Genomic DNA, 18,954 nt, shown 5'->3' with positions numbered 1-18,954 from the left:
GGTTAAACGCGGAGTCACACGACCGAATGAATCTATATACTTGAGAATTTTGCGAGGTGTCAAAGTCAGGAATTAGTTTTAAGAGAGTCCCTAGGTCCATCTCTGAGTTGGGGGAGACTTTAGTGTCTGGCATCGTGATATGAGGTTTTGAATGTAAAATATAAGATTTAAGGAATTAGGATTGAATGATCAATGGGAAATAGAGAGGTAGCAGAGCAATATGCGTTTTAGGCCACTTACCATAACAGTGAAATACTGGTCGCGATGCTGAGCTTCATTACTCGAAGGTCCGGCGAAGTTGTTTAAAAGCCTTCAGCTACCGTGCTTCGTCACTAGGCGATTTTGACCGTTTGGAGTCTACACGTTTAACTTCGTCTTTATGCACACGCGATCCTACCGACTGCGCCAAATTTGTTATGTGATAGTGGCAAAAACGACTTTAAAATAAAATATTATTTTATTTAAGATTTGATTACAAGTTTAACAATAGAATGTCGGAATAGAACTGACTTACTTTAACTTAAGGGCACGTATTTATATGAAGAAATCAATGGAAAAGTAAATAACAACTTAAATAATCACTATTGGCTAATTACTTAATAACATCCTTTGAGAACAGTAAATAGTTGTAACCTAAATGAGGTACATGAGATATTAATAATACATTATACAAATCGTTAGTAAAATAGAGTTCAAAGATTGAAAGATAAATAAAGTAAACAATATTGACAATGTAAAAATAAAGTACAAGTAGGTATATGAGAAGAAAAGGTAAATAAGCACATAGGAAGGAATGTTATATTATATAACAATGGCACGCACATCTAAATAATGTGTTACGCCTAAATAAGCCTGGAGTACTCACGTCAGGTAATGTGGTGAGCAGTTCCACATGCTGGTAGTCTCCAGCCGCGAGCGTGGGGCTCTGCCACCAGGTGGCGGGGTCGCCGTCATGCGCGTGCGCTGCCGGGTGCCGCCGCCGCGCCGGCCCGCCCTCCCCCTCGCACACGTCGCACACCACACCACGCCTATAGCAAAAACAAATGTATTGACATCTAAGTAAGATCTAGTATATATTATATTTAGTTTGGGTATATATTACCTGTACAATATCTAGACACACGGCAGTGTGTCCGCCAAGTTCGAGCAAAAAAAGCGACACACCGGCCGTGGGTTATATTACACGAACCATTTCGGGCCAAATTCGACCCCCCTATAACTCAAAATCTATTTTATTTACGCATATCAAATTTCTAGTATCTGTTGAGACCCCCTCACTTATCTAAAATACAAAATTTCATTAATATACCTATTGTAGGTCTTGAGATATTGACGTCAGCAAAACGCTATTTTTACTATACACTCACTGACTGACTGACTGACTCACTCATCAAAAACCTAGACCACTTCCAATGGTCGTATTGACTTGAAATTTGGCATGGAGGTAGGTCTTTATGTCAAGGTAAAGGGAAAAATCTGAAAATGGCCAAGTGTGAGTCGGTTTCAAAATAATGAAGGTGTAAATTTATACCTGGTGTAAATTTATACCGCTAAGGAACTAAAACGAACTAAATTTATCTATATTTATATAATATATCATCGAATGGTCCTACCGATCTGAAATTCGTTACAAAGGTTTGTATTTAGTCAAAGTAAAGTAAAAATCTGAAAACGGCCAAGTGTGAGTCACTTTCGAAAATAACGAATGTGTAACTTTTATCCACGAACATAATATATGACAACATGTCATGTCAGTCAGTTGGTAAATCTAGTCCATTTAGTTAATCTAGTTCATTTCTTTGTAAGAAGCATAGTGCATATTCAAAAATCTGAAAGATAGTATAAATGAGACATTTCCTTAACTAACTTAATCAAAAGAAAAAAATGAAATAAACAACCTTACAAAAATAAATGAAATCCCACCCAAAACAAAAATGTGAAAGACTGCCAAGTTCGATAATATGGGAATGCTTCGCCTATAAAAGAAGTGAGATCTGAATAAGTACCAAGTTCCATACACATACCTCAGTTAAAAATAGTTACTTTTTAATGATGTTACTTGGAAAGTTTTAATAGAAAATTAAATACTTGATTCATTGCGTTTAGTAGGTTTATAACAAGGTCTCACTTCTTTTATAGGCGAAGCATTCCCATATTATCGAACTTGGCAGTCTTTCACATTTTTGTTTTGGGTGTTAATTATACACGTATTATTTATGTAAGTTTTAAACAGTATACAGCTGTTTACTTTCATTTCATTCTTTTTTCACACTGTCTACATCTCTTTTATTCTCATTTTTATTTCGCAGCTATGCTGTAAGAGATTTCTTCAGACTTGACTCCTCTCGGGACGCGTGCGAAACCACAAGAAACAAGTTATCTTCTTTTAGAAAGGAATATACCTGAACAGCCACTTCTTCTACACAAGAGAACATGACTTACTTTCCTGGTGTGTCTCGGCAGTACTCCTCAGCACCGGCATCGCCGCAGGTGGCGTTGGCTGTCACGGTGGAGTAGGGTGCCACATCCAGCGGAGCGGGGACCAGCCCGCTAGCCGCTCCGCTCGTGAGCACCTCGCCCACAGTCGTACTAGACAGCCGATCTAGGAGAGCGCGACCTGGTGACAAACCATAGAACTATTAACACAAACGTTGAAGAGCCCGTGGTTAAATAACAGTCGATTTATTATAGTAAGGTTAAACAACGCATGGTAGGTACGATCGGTCTGTAGATGGATCGAGCACGTTTAATTGGTGCATCCCGGCTTTTATTTCTTTTTTTCTTTTAAGTCTGACAATTAGCATTTTGTATTCACTAAGAACATTGGCAAAAGACAGACCGAATCTATGTTCATCTAGCTGAAACCGTGTGAAAAGTAAGTTTCTTTTCTAAAATAGGTACATAATATTAAGTATAAATAGATAGAGTAACTTCGTAACTAAAAACAAATAGTTTATGTTAAGAGCTAACAGGTCTACCAGTCCCCTTTGTTTACAGAGCCCGTGACGATTGAGATTTCACTAAGCTTATAAAACCCGGTGCAGACAGGTACTTGTCATCAACGTACTTTAAAACACAATAAGCACGCGACGGACTTACTAAGTTACTAAAAATAAAGATTCTCATACTTCTAGTGCAGATAGATACACTGTAGATATACTGTATTAAATGTTTGTGACATTATGTTTGTTAATAGTGGTTTGTTTCTCAGCTGTACTTAAGGGCAGAGCCGAGTGAATAGACGAGTAGTAGTATGGGAAAAAATGCCCTCGGAAAATGGGCGAAACTGTAGGAAACCGCTAGTTAAGATCGTTTAGGTAAGGTATTACAAGACCTTTTTGAATTTCCAGTAAGTGATGGAGCAAAGCTGTTGCAGATTTGTGGGTATTCATTTATTTAAGGTGCTATTGTCGTGAAACAAGAGTTGTAGACTTAAAACCAATGTCTCCCTCTTTGTGGTCTGTGGTCAAACGTGGGACCACACAGCATGCGACGAAGACAAAACACACATACAGTACGCAATAATCTTCCATTATTTCAGGAAAATTACATTTTATTGGCTCATAAAACTTAAAACTATACAATGAGGTGAAAATCATGATTCTTTTCAAGACATCAGGATTTCAGTTTTTGAATTCAGCGCGATTTTCAATTTTAAACATGTGTATCTAAGGTTGGTTTTCCTCTGTCCTTGCTCACTAAGTGACGCCACGATTTTGTGCTAGGCATAGAGTTGTAAATATTTTAACACAAGAGAAACAACGTTTCATAAACCTTAAGTTTATGCGAAAGCTGCGTTTCTCGATGAACATAGAATGTGTTGGTCGTAATCATGCTCTGTCACACTTACTAATATTGTGAAGGAATCTGTCTATCTGTGTATGTTTGTCTGTAAAATGCTATGTTATTTGAGTTAAAGTTATTTTAGTAGGTAGGTAGGTATTAGCCGTATTAGAATCGAAGTCAAGGGACAAGCATGGTCTTTCTCGAGATCTAGCTCAGGTCAGCAATAAAACTTCGTAAAACCATTAAAAATTATATTAAAAACTCATACTGTACTTTTGTGATAGCAAAATTGTAAGACATAGAAAAATTATTATCCTTACAAGTACTTAGTTTATTCTAAAGGCGGGTGAAACTGGGTAGAGCAGCTAGTTTCTTAAATTCCTTTGAAAAGGACAATTATCCTTTAATGTTATGAAATTCCCACGTGGCAACACCAGCCTGTCATTGCATATGACAGCTTGAAGATACTGTTTAGTTCAAAATGTTGCCATGCCGCGGTTATGGTTAAAACATTTCTTGTTCTACTAAAATAGACTTCACGTAAATACACATAACTATTCGCGAAGAATGAGAACTAGCATTTATGTTTTATTTATGTGATATTTTTCGTTTGTTTAAAAACAATTTTTAATGCTTTTTTCCTTCCATTTTTTCACGTAACCGAATAAAAAAAGCTTATGTCAGCAATAAGGACAGTGTGCTTCCCAAGAGTGAAGTTTTTTTTCATTCGATTCAGTTTAAAAGTATTTCGGAACCTTTAGAGTACAAATAAAGAATACTGAATATGGCATCCCTATACCTATGCTTCTTTTAGCGACACGAAACATTTGTCGAGTGTGAACCATTTTATTTATTTTTGTTGACGCGATAAAGGCCTGCAAGGTGCTTTTATTCAAATGAGTGCAGTTATCAGCCAGCGAGTGCATTTGCATTCGTGGAGCGTTGCGGCGGACACCCGGTCGACTAATTGGCATGGCAAGTGGACTGATACTGATAGGCGCAAGCGCAGACGCCTGTGACGTCAGCGTCAGCTAGTTGATGTTCTTTTTTCGAATCTGCTAGGGTTTTTATACTTTTTTATACTTTGCAATTCTCAAGTTAGCCATTATATAAGAAAATAGGAAAATACTTTTGTTGTCACTGAGTATAAACCTAAATTTTTTTAAAATCGGCCAAGTGCGAGTCGGACTGGCGCACGAAGGGTTGCGTTATTTATTAAACGGACAAAAAAAAAACACGTTTGTTGTATGGGAGTCCCCCAAAATATTTATTTAAATCTAGTTTACAGTATTTTTTGATATAGTGGCAACAAAATTACATAATCTGTGAAAATTTCAGCTCTCTAACGGAGCGAAAGAGGAGCAAAAACAATAATATATAAAAATCCTTATAGTGTTTTCGGTCAGAAAATTATCAGTAGGAATTAACACATTTTTCGGTTAATTTCTGTACCTGGCACCTTCACACATCTCGATGACACGGATGTATGCGCCGGAGTCGCTTTGAGCGCGCCGCGACGCCTGCGCGCATACACTAGCTTTACTGCCTATCCCATTGTTCAGCAAATTTATAGCTCGTTATTAATAATTCTCATATTCATGGATAAGCACGAACGGTTATTAAATGTTAGAGAGTATATTGTTTTGATGAGGAAATAACAACATTAATAGCTTTGTTAGAATCACAATACATTTCGCGGCTTTTTGTCTTTCGATACTTATATTGCTTGTTGTCTGCGTTCTATAGAAAAAAAAACCGGCTAAGTGCGAATCGAAGTCGGCATCAGAAAAACTTCATCTATGAAAAATTCAACTGTCAATCACCGTTCAGCCTAGTGACACACAGCCTAGTGAAGAGATCGACGAACCGACTGACAGACAGCAAAATTAGTGATTAGGGTCCTGTTTTACCCTATGAGTACGGAACCCTAAAAATAAATCCTAGAACGAAATAAGCATGACTAGATACTAGCATCATAATAATGTTACAAGCGAAAAAAAAACATGAAATCAACGGCATAAGTTTGTCCGCAAAAGGTATAGTTATCCACGAAAAAGGAGTTCGATGTAAAAAGGCAGTTCCGTGGGAGCGAGATGTCCTCGGGCCCTCTGAGATCCATTAAGCTCATTAGACCTCACCAAATATGGTCAGGAGACGCGTTTTTGTGAGGACACTCCAGACGGACTGATGCGGACTGCCGATGTTGAAACGTTACGATCAAATACCGATATAGAAGCGAGTTTATCTGACTCGATCTGTCATGTTTATGATTGGGCAGTGTTATGTGTGTTTACAGGAAAAATGATTGATTCCTGAGGACTGACATCATCGATTTTAAGTGTACTTTTTGCAAGCTACTATCATCAAGTCACTTGATGATATCGCAATATTTAAAGTAGATACATAATTAGTTCAGAAACTTGATTAGATATTGCACAATGTTCTAGAAACACATTCTTCAAATCGAACGGTATGGAAAATTTTATGATGTGTTTAACCCACTTATAGAAAAACTTTAAGTTTATGTATGTACCTATTTAAATTATGTTATTTGTTCAACATGACACTGCATTTTCTCTCAAGGTCCTTATTATCACATAATAATGCAAGCCCTATTTTGAATTGAACAGATGATATAGCACTTTTAGAGAAACGAAACGTATGAACATTGGTACAGACACCAGCCGGTCAACCTACCGGAATCTGTCAAATACCAATCGAACATGAACCTTCCACTATTGTGATAAGGTTAAAAATCTAATTGACAGATATCGGTAGGTTGATGTGCTGTCGTCTGTAGCTATGACTTGAAGAGTGAAGAATTAACAAACATACCTTTCATAATATGAATGGGACTTCATTAAATGCTAAGCATTGACATCAGGGCACGATAGTATCAACATGAGTTCAGCATACATTGCCTCGCCGCCCCTCGTATAGAATGCAATGAACGAAGGCGCGCGGAATATTTCAAGGGTTCTGTCAAGGGATGGCGGGCTTAATATCGAACGTCTGCATACAATCTCACATGTTTTCAAGAGAAAAAAGTTATTTTCAGGATTGCAGTTTTTATTTTCAATTGATTTCAATTCTTTGAAGGATCAGTCAATTATAAATAATTGAACTCCTTGAGACTCTCAAGGTGTAACATACGTGTCTCACCATGGAAAGAACTAGAGGTATAATAAACAGTACGATATTTGAGACAATTTCCTAAGGTCCTTACCAAAAATAAAACTCGATCCTTAAAATATTTAAACAAAGACCTATCCCAAGTTTTTACTCATAACGTAATAATATTACGGTGTTAGGTACATCCCTACACACGAAGGATCAACGGCTTCCCGTTATCCTGTTTTAGATCTAATTCCTTACAAGCAGTCGACTCTTGCGCATCTATTCACTCGCTTAAGGCGAGCTCCTCAGGTGATAAATCACGACCAATCGAGGTTGTTCGTGTCCGGGTTCTAATTGAATTATTTGCAGGGTAAGGCAGTGAATGAAGTTACTTTTTCAAAAATGGAATACCAGTGAATCTACAACTGAACTTGGTATATTAATTCTTAGGTAGAGCATTTTGCTAATTTTCCATCACCTTAACTTCTGAGGATATCAAAGTAAGACATGGAAGATATAGGTATACAAAAACCCCTGGCTTCCAGCATCAAAACTCGTCCAAATCATTGTAATATTAACCTACAGAACAAAGAAGGTCTCGAAGCTACCTTATTATGAGCTAAACAATAAAATGGTGAATCAGCCGAGATAATTGGCGTGGAACGTTGGCGAACAGGCTGCGTATGCGCGGCCCAGACGGTGTGTGACCACAGGCTCGATGGAGCGGAACAAATTACTGGTGCTAAGGTCTCTGCCACACGCAACTGTCCTGGGCACTCTAATAGTAAGCAAAATATTTTAAGACAAGAGTTCTGCTGAGTTTCATCTCAGGGTAAAAAAAATCTTGTAATTTTATCAAGACTCTCCCTAATATTATACAAAATTGTTTTATTAATAAAAACCACTTTAAGTTACAAAAAGTCCAGAATTCCTTAAAAAATATTTTGAAAAGATTGGCCGGCGGCTCGCGCAGTGTGTGTCCGGCCTTACCTGCGCGCACGCATGCAGCGCCGCGAGCGCCGGCGCCGGCGGCCTCCACTGACAAGGGTGAAATTGAACAAAGGGATGGTACTATTAGTGCATGGATGGTTGCAACTTTCAAGGTGGAATTGTCTTTAAAAACAAGTGTTTTGCTACGATTGTATAAAAAAGGGCCCGATTCTTGGGTACCGTTTTAATAAAAATATTGAAGCTATTAAGATGACATACATACATTATCCTCCTAATATTATAAATGCGCAAGTTTGCAAGGATATGTACGTTACTCACACGCTCATTAAGTACCTATTAATCAATTCAGATTCTGATGGGACCTTGGCAGTAAAATAGCTTATTTGAAAATCGCAAAAAAGCTTATTTTATCCGTCTGCTGGAAGTAATTTCCTCGGTAAATCGTGGGTATATAATACATAAAGATTTGTTTCAGATACCCTTAACACTTGTTAGGTAGACTATTATTAGAAGGGAGGCAAATAAAATCAGGATAACCGTCACCGAATAAATATTAAAAATAACTCTAAAACACTATCCAGCTCCTGAATTGACATTACTCCTCTAGTTAGTCTAGACACCTTTTGCCATCATGTTTAGACCATCATAGCAATCCAAAATCTTGAACATTATGAGGATCTATCTGCCTTCACGGTGAATATACAAACGTCATTCATTATAACCGCAGTGCCTTCATGTCAGGCACTAAGGGGCACTACCCCCGCTGTGCCCGGGCAATAAAATGTGCCTTTAAACGGCACTTCATTAAAATTATACAAGTTGCTTTGTACCCCAATGACAAACGTGGGTACTTAAATTATTTCTGATTTCTATGGGGTCTGAACATGGGTTTTTGGAGTTCGAGTCTTTGTGCAAAGCTCCTGTTATGGGTGTAAGTGTCTGACGAGATAATATATGGATTTAAAAGCTTTTGAATGGAATATTTTATATTACCGAATTCTTTGCATCCTGGACAGCTCGGCCGAACAGTAGATGTTAATTTTGGGGTTATGAACGGTTGTTATAAAGGTCACTACCAACAAACGTAACCTTATCCATCTGTTTGGGATGTGTTCACGAAAATATTCATTTATTTTTTCTGGTTGTATCCAGTAGAAATTAGTTTCTCCGCCATTCTTTTTAAGAATGTTCGTCACACTACTCTCACGATATCGACATTTTAAACAACTGCCGCCGTCAAACCAGTTACGAAATACGAACAATTAACACATGTTAATTGCTACGATAAATAAAAAGTATAAAACGCCCCTTCTAACTGTTCCCATATCTACATGAAGATTCTGAATTAAAATTCTACGTCGACGTGATAACGTAATTAAGGACGGGTCACTGCTACGCCAAACACAATTTCTACTAAATTCCGTCACATAGATTTAGAAAATTATAATAGAGTTGGTGGTCTGCTCTTGAAAGCCAGAAATAATGAAAATAAAAGATGAAACAAGTTCTAGAGAAGAAACAACAAAAAAGCAGAAGGACGAAATGTTAGAATGAGACTCTTTATCTGTCTTGACTATAATTAGTATTGACCTGACTAATATTATAAAGAGATTTTGTGAGGCAGTCGAAAGCAATATCTAGATCTACTGAACCTATTTCGAAAATTTCATCAATCAAAATCTACGCTATACTTACCTACAAATATTTTATCCTTATCATAGGCAAAATTTTCTCCTGGTAGGAGATGCAATTCCCTCAATGGGTACCTAGTTAACAAGTTCAAAAGGCACCTTTTACGAGCTTTTAACTACGCACACAATCCCATCTTTCAGTTCAAGTATTACAGACCCTTCAGTTGTCCGTTGTTCCATACGTTGATAGAAAGCCTGTGAGTGGCGGCGCGACAGACAAACGAACCATTTATTGATAGGAGCCAATCAGCTGAGCCATGAGATGGGAAACTGGCGAGCGTGAGAATTTCACACCACTTATAGTCTTGATGAAATATAGAGTTCAATAGCTTCACTATTTTTCTTTCACAGAGTTTGTTTTTGAGCGATAAGACCGCCTATTATACTCACACATATATGTTTGTAATATCCTTGTTTGGTGTACAATAAAGAATATTCTATCTATCTATCTATTTTTGTTTTGCTCTTTCCTGTGGAACCTTTTATGTTGTGAAGGAAGTATTTCATGGATTGCATCTCATTTAACAAATTGTTTGTTGAAACGGTTTCACGTGAATGAGGAACTATTGATGTCTCGTGATATTGATTTCAATTTCCCGTTCTTTATCCCGGAAACATGAGTAAGTCGGATAGTTTTGTGAGAGAGAATTAGTGCTTTAGCAAATACATAATATCAAATCACTCTTTCACTTTAAGGTTGGCTGTAAGAGAACCCAACACTGGGTTAAGCTCGCCGTTGTACATAATGTCTCCGTTTTCAGTGTGTCAAATGTATTTATGTGTGCAATAAAGAATAATAATATTTATTAAGTAAATTTGAATTTTGGTGTCCAAGATGCACTTACAAAGTACATGCACTTGCTTGTCTGTCATGGAATCGAACCCGCCCTTTAACCAGCTTTAACCGACACGACTAGAAAACGTCGTTCCATCTAAGATAGGTCTTAAAAGAACATAACTAAGTCTAGAACATATCTGTCGCGTTCCAAGTAAAGCCTTTTCTTGTGTTAGAGCAAACAATAACTGTATTCTTCCATCTGTATATGGTACTACACGTAAGGGTTTCCTTTTGTGAACTCCTCTCATTATAAGTTCCAAACTGGTGCTGATCAATGCGTCGTAATGCGCAGCCCTTTCATGTGCGGCGACCCTTAAACATGGTTTACACTGTACGATTTTTTTTTACTATAAATATTCCAAAATTATTTTTTTTTATCTGTTTACTTAAATATGTAGTTATTATAGATAACATCATAATGATTCGACATAATGAAAATACTAAAATCATCTAATTCTGACTCAACGCCCTTTGGTAAACCAACCTAGAAAAATAAAAAAAAAACAAAAGCAACACCCCAACTTGTAACACGTCAACGATAATTACTGTTTATTTCACTTCACACTACCACAAAAAAACTAACCACTTAATTCTTTAATTTCAAACAAAAACATCGTGCGGTGTAAATGGTCCTGCGCTTGCGCGCCGGCTCCAAATATGGCGGCGGTAACGAGCGACCCATACACGGCGAGGACCTGCCGTCTCACTTATACGCTAAACGTTGAATCATTCTAGTTAAAATAGAAATTTCGTAACTATAATCGCAAAAAAATCGAATCAATTTGAGTCTGTTTATAGATGTAGATTTTAGTCAGAATGGTCTAAAATAGAGAGAGATAACGTTACCAGGAGTATATCATAATGGATTACCAGGAGGACTATTTTTGGACAGTTTTAAAATATGCTCCATGACATGTATCAGTTAAATTAGCCTACAATGTTTTGTATCACTGTTACATTTTTTTTATTCCTTAACTGCACCTTGTCCTTCCAAAATACCTAATATCAGATTGACCCACACATTAAAGATTCATAGACACATAATCTAAATCCACAACAGGAAGCACAGCACAGCCATTTACACATCGAAAATTAACGAGGAAATAAAAACTAAACTCAATTAACACACTTGAGAGATCGTAGGTCATTACCCACTCGATCCCACGGGATATATAGAGAGAGAAAACAACGACGCGCGGATGAGATAGGTTTTCATAAAAAAACGCGTTGACGGACGGCCCCCTTAATGGTAGCTCCTGCTGCCATTCATTTCCCACACAATAACTATAAAACATCATAATTATATGTATAAGGTACGCCCTCCGTTTCTGTTCATTGAAGGATGTGCTAAAGGATTTATACTCGACGATACGTTGACGACAGGAATGATTTTCTCTGAGGTTTATGCTGCAGATCGGCAATAACGTGACATCTGGTATCAAGTGAATATTTTTGGGTGTATGAAGTAGCTTACGGTATGCGTAATGCGTATATAGGCAACTTGAACAACGTTTTGATGACTTAAATAAATACATATCGAATTACACATGTATGAGCCTGGTGATTTTAATTTTTGTTTAAAAGCGATTTCTTTGTTGGATCCAATTGCGGGATCCGACCAAAGTCGTATCCGTATCGTCACGTGTAAACGTCAAATTTAAAAGTCGGGGCTCATTTAAAAGCAGGAATATTTAACGTCTTCATAGCGATTGAACTACCAGTTAAAAAAAAACAAGTTGTAATGGCGTTGATTGAAATAACCAAACTTTTTCTCATTACGTTAGATTATAGGGGATACGCCCAAGAGTTGTACCGGGATACAGACACCTTAATTTGTTCCAGACATTTTAGACCCCCCAAGCATTGATTTAACTGCCTCGTTGAAGTAGCATATATAGCGCGACTGCCGTACACGGGATCTCGGGTTCGATACCCGGATGGATCCTAAAACACTTTGTTGGATTAAATAAACTCTTAGTACTGTTAGTAACTTCCCAGATTCTATAGAGATTGGTGATTGAAACACCCGTGCATCGTTGGGCACGTACATGTCGGTCCTGCTCCTGATCTCTCTCCGAACTCCGATTGACTTCCCTTCGGGCTGTGAGAGTGAAGGAATAAGGAGTGCATCTGTGTAATCTGTGGCAGCGGAAATGCTTGTGCATAGTGCGAGCGACGGCTGATCTTCTTTGAGTGTACAGCCACCATGGGGAACAGTCGGTCCGGGTCCATTTTGTTTTTAGTAAGGTACCCCCTTTTCAAAACGTGCTCTAAGCATAATTATCCAATTTTGAACAAAAAATTAAACCTACAATTACAAGATCGTTGAAAGAAGAACCTTTTTGATTCTACTTGAGTCTCTGCCTCGAAGACCCCTCTTCAAATAAATTGATACTGAGAATAAAACAGTTTGTCGAGCGGCTAACAAACATTTTGGGGTGGCAACAGACACTGTTGAACAACCTCTTTGTCAGAACTTAACGATTCGTTTACGATCAGTCGTGTTTTTGAAAACACCGACCGTAACTGTGTGGGGCATAATAAATCAATACGCTTGGGGGTCGTAAATAAAAATGTAAGGTTGTTGAAAGCTGTTTTGGGCGCTTTGGAATATGTGGTCACAGTTCTTGAGGTCTCTAAAGGAGTACTTCATACCTTAAATAGAAATTCACACAGCTTTGTTTTCTGTTCCATTTTAGAATGTTTTGATGAGCATGAAAGTGACCCTTATTGCTTGTATTTCTCTAATTCTTTAGCCTGAAATAGGTTAGTCCCGAAGCACCATAAACTGAACGAAATACTCTCGGGAGTTTCATACAATGCATTTCTAAGAATAAAACTTTTGCAGCGTTTTTGAATAACCCTATCGGATATCTCTGGTATACAAGTTAAAAACTAATGAGTAGAAAGTAGGAATTCGTGTTAGTCATTCAAATGTTTCGGAGACATTATTGTCAGCCCCATAGCAATCCTTGTCTCATTCCATAAGAATAATGGGATTCACGGATCTTCAGAGAATGGATAACGATAATCAACCTTATTTCGTGGGTATTAAGGTACATCAAATGACCAAATTGTTAGTGATGTTTTCTTGTGATATCTAATAGGAGAAATTTATGACATCGCTTTGTGGTAACTGTCGTTAAATAAGAATTGGTTAAGGTGTGGTATTCGTTGAAGCGTATATTAAAACAGAAATAAAAAATATCTAAAATATTTTCATATTCTTTGAAATACGAACACAAGCATATTTACTATTCCGGAAATAAAATACTACTGAAGAAAAACAATTGGAGTGCTGTCTTACAACTTATCATTAAGATATGATTCCGAACACATTGCCGCGACATTGCTGCCTAGCTCGGAATGTAATCTCATATAAGCCAATATAAATTGTACGGGGACCAGTAGTGTCGCGGCAGCACTGCTGTGGCAGCACTGCTGCGTGCAGCGTCGTTCGGAATCATACCTATTACCTTTAGCCTATTAGTATTCATTAAAACATGAGAATATTTCAAGCTCGATTGGAAAGCATTGTTACTACTCAATAGTTCGTAAATGCATCTACATAATTGTCTTGTGTCTGAAGTTATTTATGACAGTTTGAAGGTACGAGATTGGCTCCTATTTACGTGACAGATAAGATGAACACCCTTCTACTGTGGGTGCAGCAGAAGGGAGTGCCAGACGTTTACTGACTAAAGCCCACCTTTGTTCCTTGTGGAGCCCTTGATGTACCAGGGCCGCGGTAACTATTCCCTACAATTCCGCAGCCCACGATGACAGCAACCTGGACTTGACTTTTTTTCAAAATATTATCAGGAAAGTGACTGTTCCTGTTGCTAAGAAAGTTTCTTCATGTTTTTATCTTCAGCATATAAAACAAAATTGTCATTAGTATCATTATTTTTATAGCATTCCCGTGGCAGTCGTGAACACGGAGACCCATCTATTGAGAGGTCGTTAATCACGAGCCGGCGACATTTTACCAAATGGCGGCCCTTTAATCTGCCAGTTGTTATGTTCCCACTAATTGTGGACAAACTTCCAACTACCTCGTATATTATGGAGACAAAGGTATATTTTTGTTTCTTTGTTCCTTTCTTTGGTGATATTGAATTTGTAAGGCGTCGCTAGAGACCACCTTACGGTAATCGGCTTATTGAGTACGTCAATGTACTAGTACAGACACATGAGACTTTCATAAAATAATATTTCTATGCTTATTGAGATGTTCTTAAAATTAAACCGATGAATGTAGATTTGAGAAAACTGATGCCCTTGTCAATGTTCACAATTGAAGTGCACCTTCATCACAATCAGTTGAGCATAATTTTGAAGCAGAAGGCACATCAGATTGCAACATCTTTTTAATACCTATTAAATTAACAAGAACACGTACAAATTAAAAGAAAAACATGGGTCGTGCAACATGTGCCTAAGCAAATAAGTTCGTAGACAAAGTTCTCACGTCGCATCCCATATTGGGCAATATGGGGGAAACACACAACTTCGCTTTTGACAAGCGCAGTCGGTTCACTCGCTGCATACCGTAGCTGATGATTGGTGTACGGCATAAGCGTAAGCGATTTGGGATCCGTGTTTTCTGACTATCCGAATGGACAATGTCCACTAATGCATATTTAAAATCGATTCCCACTATTTCTCTGTATACCATATAAAAGTTAAACCAGAAACAAGCCCTACGTTGCTATAAATCTTGCTAAAAATCTGAATGTTCCTGACTAATTTCAAAACGCTTATATTATATCAGTCACTCGATGGCAAATAGAAATTAGTATATTAGAGTTAGACTATTATCGGTGGTGTCAAACATGGATGGATGGACTAAAAGAAAGTAACTTGTGTGATGACGGCAGATAGAGGAGTATAAAAGAAGAACACATACAGCGCCGACCACAAATAATTGGGATAAAGGCAGGAGGAAAGCCGACCCTAACATAGTTGGGAAAAGGCTCGGTAAATGATTATGATGATGAAGGGCAGAAGGATAATGATAATGGTCAGTTACGTCAACAGCAACTGCTTATAACTCAAGCCATACTCTAGGAACCGGCTAGTGTTTGTGAAGCAAACAGGGCTCCGATGCGTTCGTGACGGCATCGACGCTCGCACTTACCTAATTAACTATGCGTGTGGCCTGACACTAGGATCTGATAATACCATTATGTAGGAAGTATACCTATGTACTTCCTAGTTTAAGTTAATGTGAAAGTGCACTTGGCTTGTCTAGCTTTCAGCGGCGATAGAGCAATGAGGCCTTGAATTCTGGAAGCTATGTAAGTGACTGCTTCCCCCGTGAGAATAAGATATCGATAAGCACAATATCATCTAAGTATCTTAGGGTACTTACAGGATTTCCAACTGTTCAATTTTTTTTTTTGATAATCCGAGTTCACATTGTTCAATTCAAAGCTTCTTCACTCTTCGCATAGTCCAGGCCTCCTCTACCTCCTCTAGGCCTCATTCTACCTCATTCCGACAAAATCTTAGAAGTAAGGAATTTTTAAACCCAAAACATAAAAAATTCTTCCATTACTGCGAGCTATATTTCACAAACAAAATTGTCAGCATATTTGCAGCAGGCAAGGTGACCACAGTGACAATTCACCATACAGGACGCAAAACACTGTGTTCAAGTTCCGCACGAAAATTACTCAATAACGTTGACAGTTGCAGCAAATGGAAAACCAAGAGCTCTCAGTAGCTGTTCATCACCCCTTCTAAAACACCAGCACAGTGCACTCCTTCCTAACAAAGTTTGTTCTTAAAAGTGACACGGTGTTCATAGATGGAATACGCAGTGTTCAAAAGCCAGTCCAATTAGTAGGAGGGAGGGAGTAATTGGGGTAGAACCGGTTCCAAGATCGTTTTACTGGACCGGGTTCATAGCTTGTGTTGGTACTTGGTACTTGTCAATGGAATTCGAATGCATAATTGCGTGTTAATAGGAAAGGTTTGTAATGTGAGATAGGTGAGCTCACGAGAACCACTCCTGTCAAGAGTTTGGTCGTCGTGTGTATCATAATATATTTGTGTATGGTGATGCTGAAGTACTTGATTATGTGAGCGACGTCGTATGTGTTAAATGAATGCGGAAACTGATTTCTGAAGTGGTACTTCATGGCTAGTTCCTCGGTTAGATTACTGAACAAATGTTCCATCTACATATAAGTACCTACTTATGTGGTTAATTTTATTTTTTCACATTCTATGGCTGTTGTTACCACATCATCGTGTCCTTAACTATAAACTGTACTTGTGAATTAGTAATTACGTGCATGTCTATACTGAAATGTTGAGTTTGCCTATAAGTAATTGTTGTACTATTGCTATTCTACTGTGCTAGCTCGTAAGTTCTTGTTTCTTGTATAAACAATTGTTGGTGAACCTAATACATTAAATAAAATAAAATAAAACTCAAGCACTTTTCTCGGACTTTTCTTGTCTACAGGAGCTGCAATCAATTGACGATTGTCGTAGTTTACGTGGACAGTGGGTTAGTCACATTTGCGTGGTGACAGTGACTCATATTGCCCCGGTCTGGTATATATAGATTGGCACACGGGAGACAAACTGTCGCGCTTAGTACCGAAATATAATGAAGGTAGGTACACGAGCCCGCACGTTGAGCTAACGTATGATGATTTTAGCAGTTTGTTTATAAAAATCTGTCTTTGCATAGTACGTAATGTAATGAAGCCGAATTTGAGAACAGCAAGATGATTCAACAGAAATGATAAATGTAATACAGTCGCATATTACACCTGTGCAGGTTTTTTATTTATTTCGTGCACAAAGTACTTACTACTTCGGCCATTATGTCTTCAGCGTTCTTTTCGAGTCATTGAGTTAAAAATAAACAGGCTAGATAGGAATTAATTCATTGAAAAGTTTATAACCTGAGTGTACGTTTGTGTTATTAGCCCCACAGTCATTTTATTATAGAGTTGAAAAATCAATACCCATAAATTCATTCATACCTATTTCCAATACTTTTAGACACAAACCTAACATTAGATTCTACAATTAAGTTATCTATCATGCATGCCATTTAACAAGGAAATTAACCAAGAAGACCCGAGTATTCCTGTACTTTGTAGCTTCATATCAATCAGACCGTTTATTGTTTCACGGCTGATTGATTGATCAATGATTGAAACACAAACAGTTCATCAATTCACTGACTGAGTGATATTTCATTCAACTGAACTTCCTTCGTGAAGACAAATATTATGATGGAGTCCTGACTTCCAATCCGGCGGAATATTCAAACATGGTTGCTAATTTAGTTGTTTTCTCTGCCTTCCTTGATAAGTCCATTGTTACTCTTGTAATCAAATGAACAGAACAAAACATTTTAATTAAGTATGACACGCAATCAATCATTTGTGCAAGGCTAGAATAAATCAATCACTCGTGAAGTGGGTGTGCCTATTCTGTAGGCAGTTACGGCTCCTATGTCTGGTTAAGCTGGAATAATTTTGTATGATGATACGCCTGCCTGACTGAATTAACCTACCCCTATACGAACGCAGTTATACCTGAGTTATGATTTCCAGTCAGTTTTGCTCAATGGGCTCGCTAAAACTAGGGGCGCAGAATATAGTACGCGCCGACGGAGAGGGGACACACTACCGATATAGACTGCCTGACAAAACACCGAAACATCTCACTCCTCTCGCCACCTCACCGATTGTCAACTTTAGACAAATTGCAATAAGATCGAAATTGATTTGCCAGGATATTTGGACATACGATGGGATTTTGAGCGCCAGGAACTGAATCATCGGTCACTTACCCCCGCGTAGTTAGAAAATAAATTTTCTAGATAAAATTGTTGTAGTGACATTGTTTATGTTTCCGATTTGTGTTATATGTTATTGGTTGATAAATTAGTAATTGAGAGAGACATTTTTTGCAGCGTCTAATGAGTACGAGAACAGATTTTGCTACTGCTGACCTGTTTTTGCCACGAGTTGGGGACACGTCATGCTTTTTTGGGGTTCTCTAAGAGAAATGGGTGATTCGTCATGCGCATATTATTTAAGACGGAGTCAGGTGCAATCGCAAAATAATTAACAATAACATAGCATAGTTTCACACTGAGAAATAACATGGAACCAGTACCTATTTGCTAAAATAAATTTTAATAACGCTTAATTCTTTAGGAAACTATTGAGTCACGCAGTAAAGTGGCGCTTCTTAAACTAATAACATTATAAAGCAATTTCGATATTTACGATGGTTTACGTTTTAATCTCGCTAACGGAAAAGATCTTCCATTGAAACAGCTTTAGCATACATAGGTATGTAAATACTTCATAGAACACGCAAGTTTTGGGGGGCAGTTCTTTCCAACCTTTTTACCGATACCTGTTCGTAGATAAATATCCATTTTTCTTACAAGTGGTGATCGTGACAGTTCTTGTTTATTGATTCTTATATCCAAGTGGGGCATTGTAGGCGAGCGAGTCGACAGCTCCGCGCGGTGGTTCCGCACAAGATTTAGTATATCAATAAACAACATGATCGGTTTAAGAAACGTGA

General features: G+C 37.9%; 1 protein-coding gene across 1 annotated transcript; it reads right to left on the bottom strand.

Annotated features, from left to right (window-relative positions):
• Positions 1-316: 316 nt before the first annotated feature.
• Positions 317-12,615, bottom strand: LOC124645697 (laminin subunit alpha-1-like). Its single transcript, XM_047185548.1, has 4 exons — positions 12,432-12,615; positions 2,443-2,617; positions 866-1,028; positions 317-400 (listed from the first exon to the last, which is right to left on the bottom strand). The coding sequence occupies exons 1-4, from the start codon at positions 12,613-12,615 to the stop codon at positions 317-319; spliced, it is 606 nt and encodes a 201-aa protein (XP_047041504.1).
• Between the last annotated feature and the right edge of the window lie 6,339 nt (positions 12,616-18,954).

The sequence above is a fragment of the Helicoverpa zea genome, chromosome 3, assembly GCF_022581195.2.
Source record: "Helicoverpa zea isolate HzStark_Cry1AcR chromosome 3, ilHelZeax1.1, whole genome shotgun sequence".
NCBI classification, from domain to species: domain Eukaryota; kingdom Metazoa; phylum Arthropoda; class Insecta; order Lepidoptera; family Noctuidae; genus Helicoverpa; species Helicoverpa zea.
Note: the sequence above shows the minus strand (reverse complement) of the source record. Positions and strands in the feature narration are given on the sequence as shown.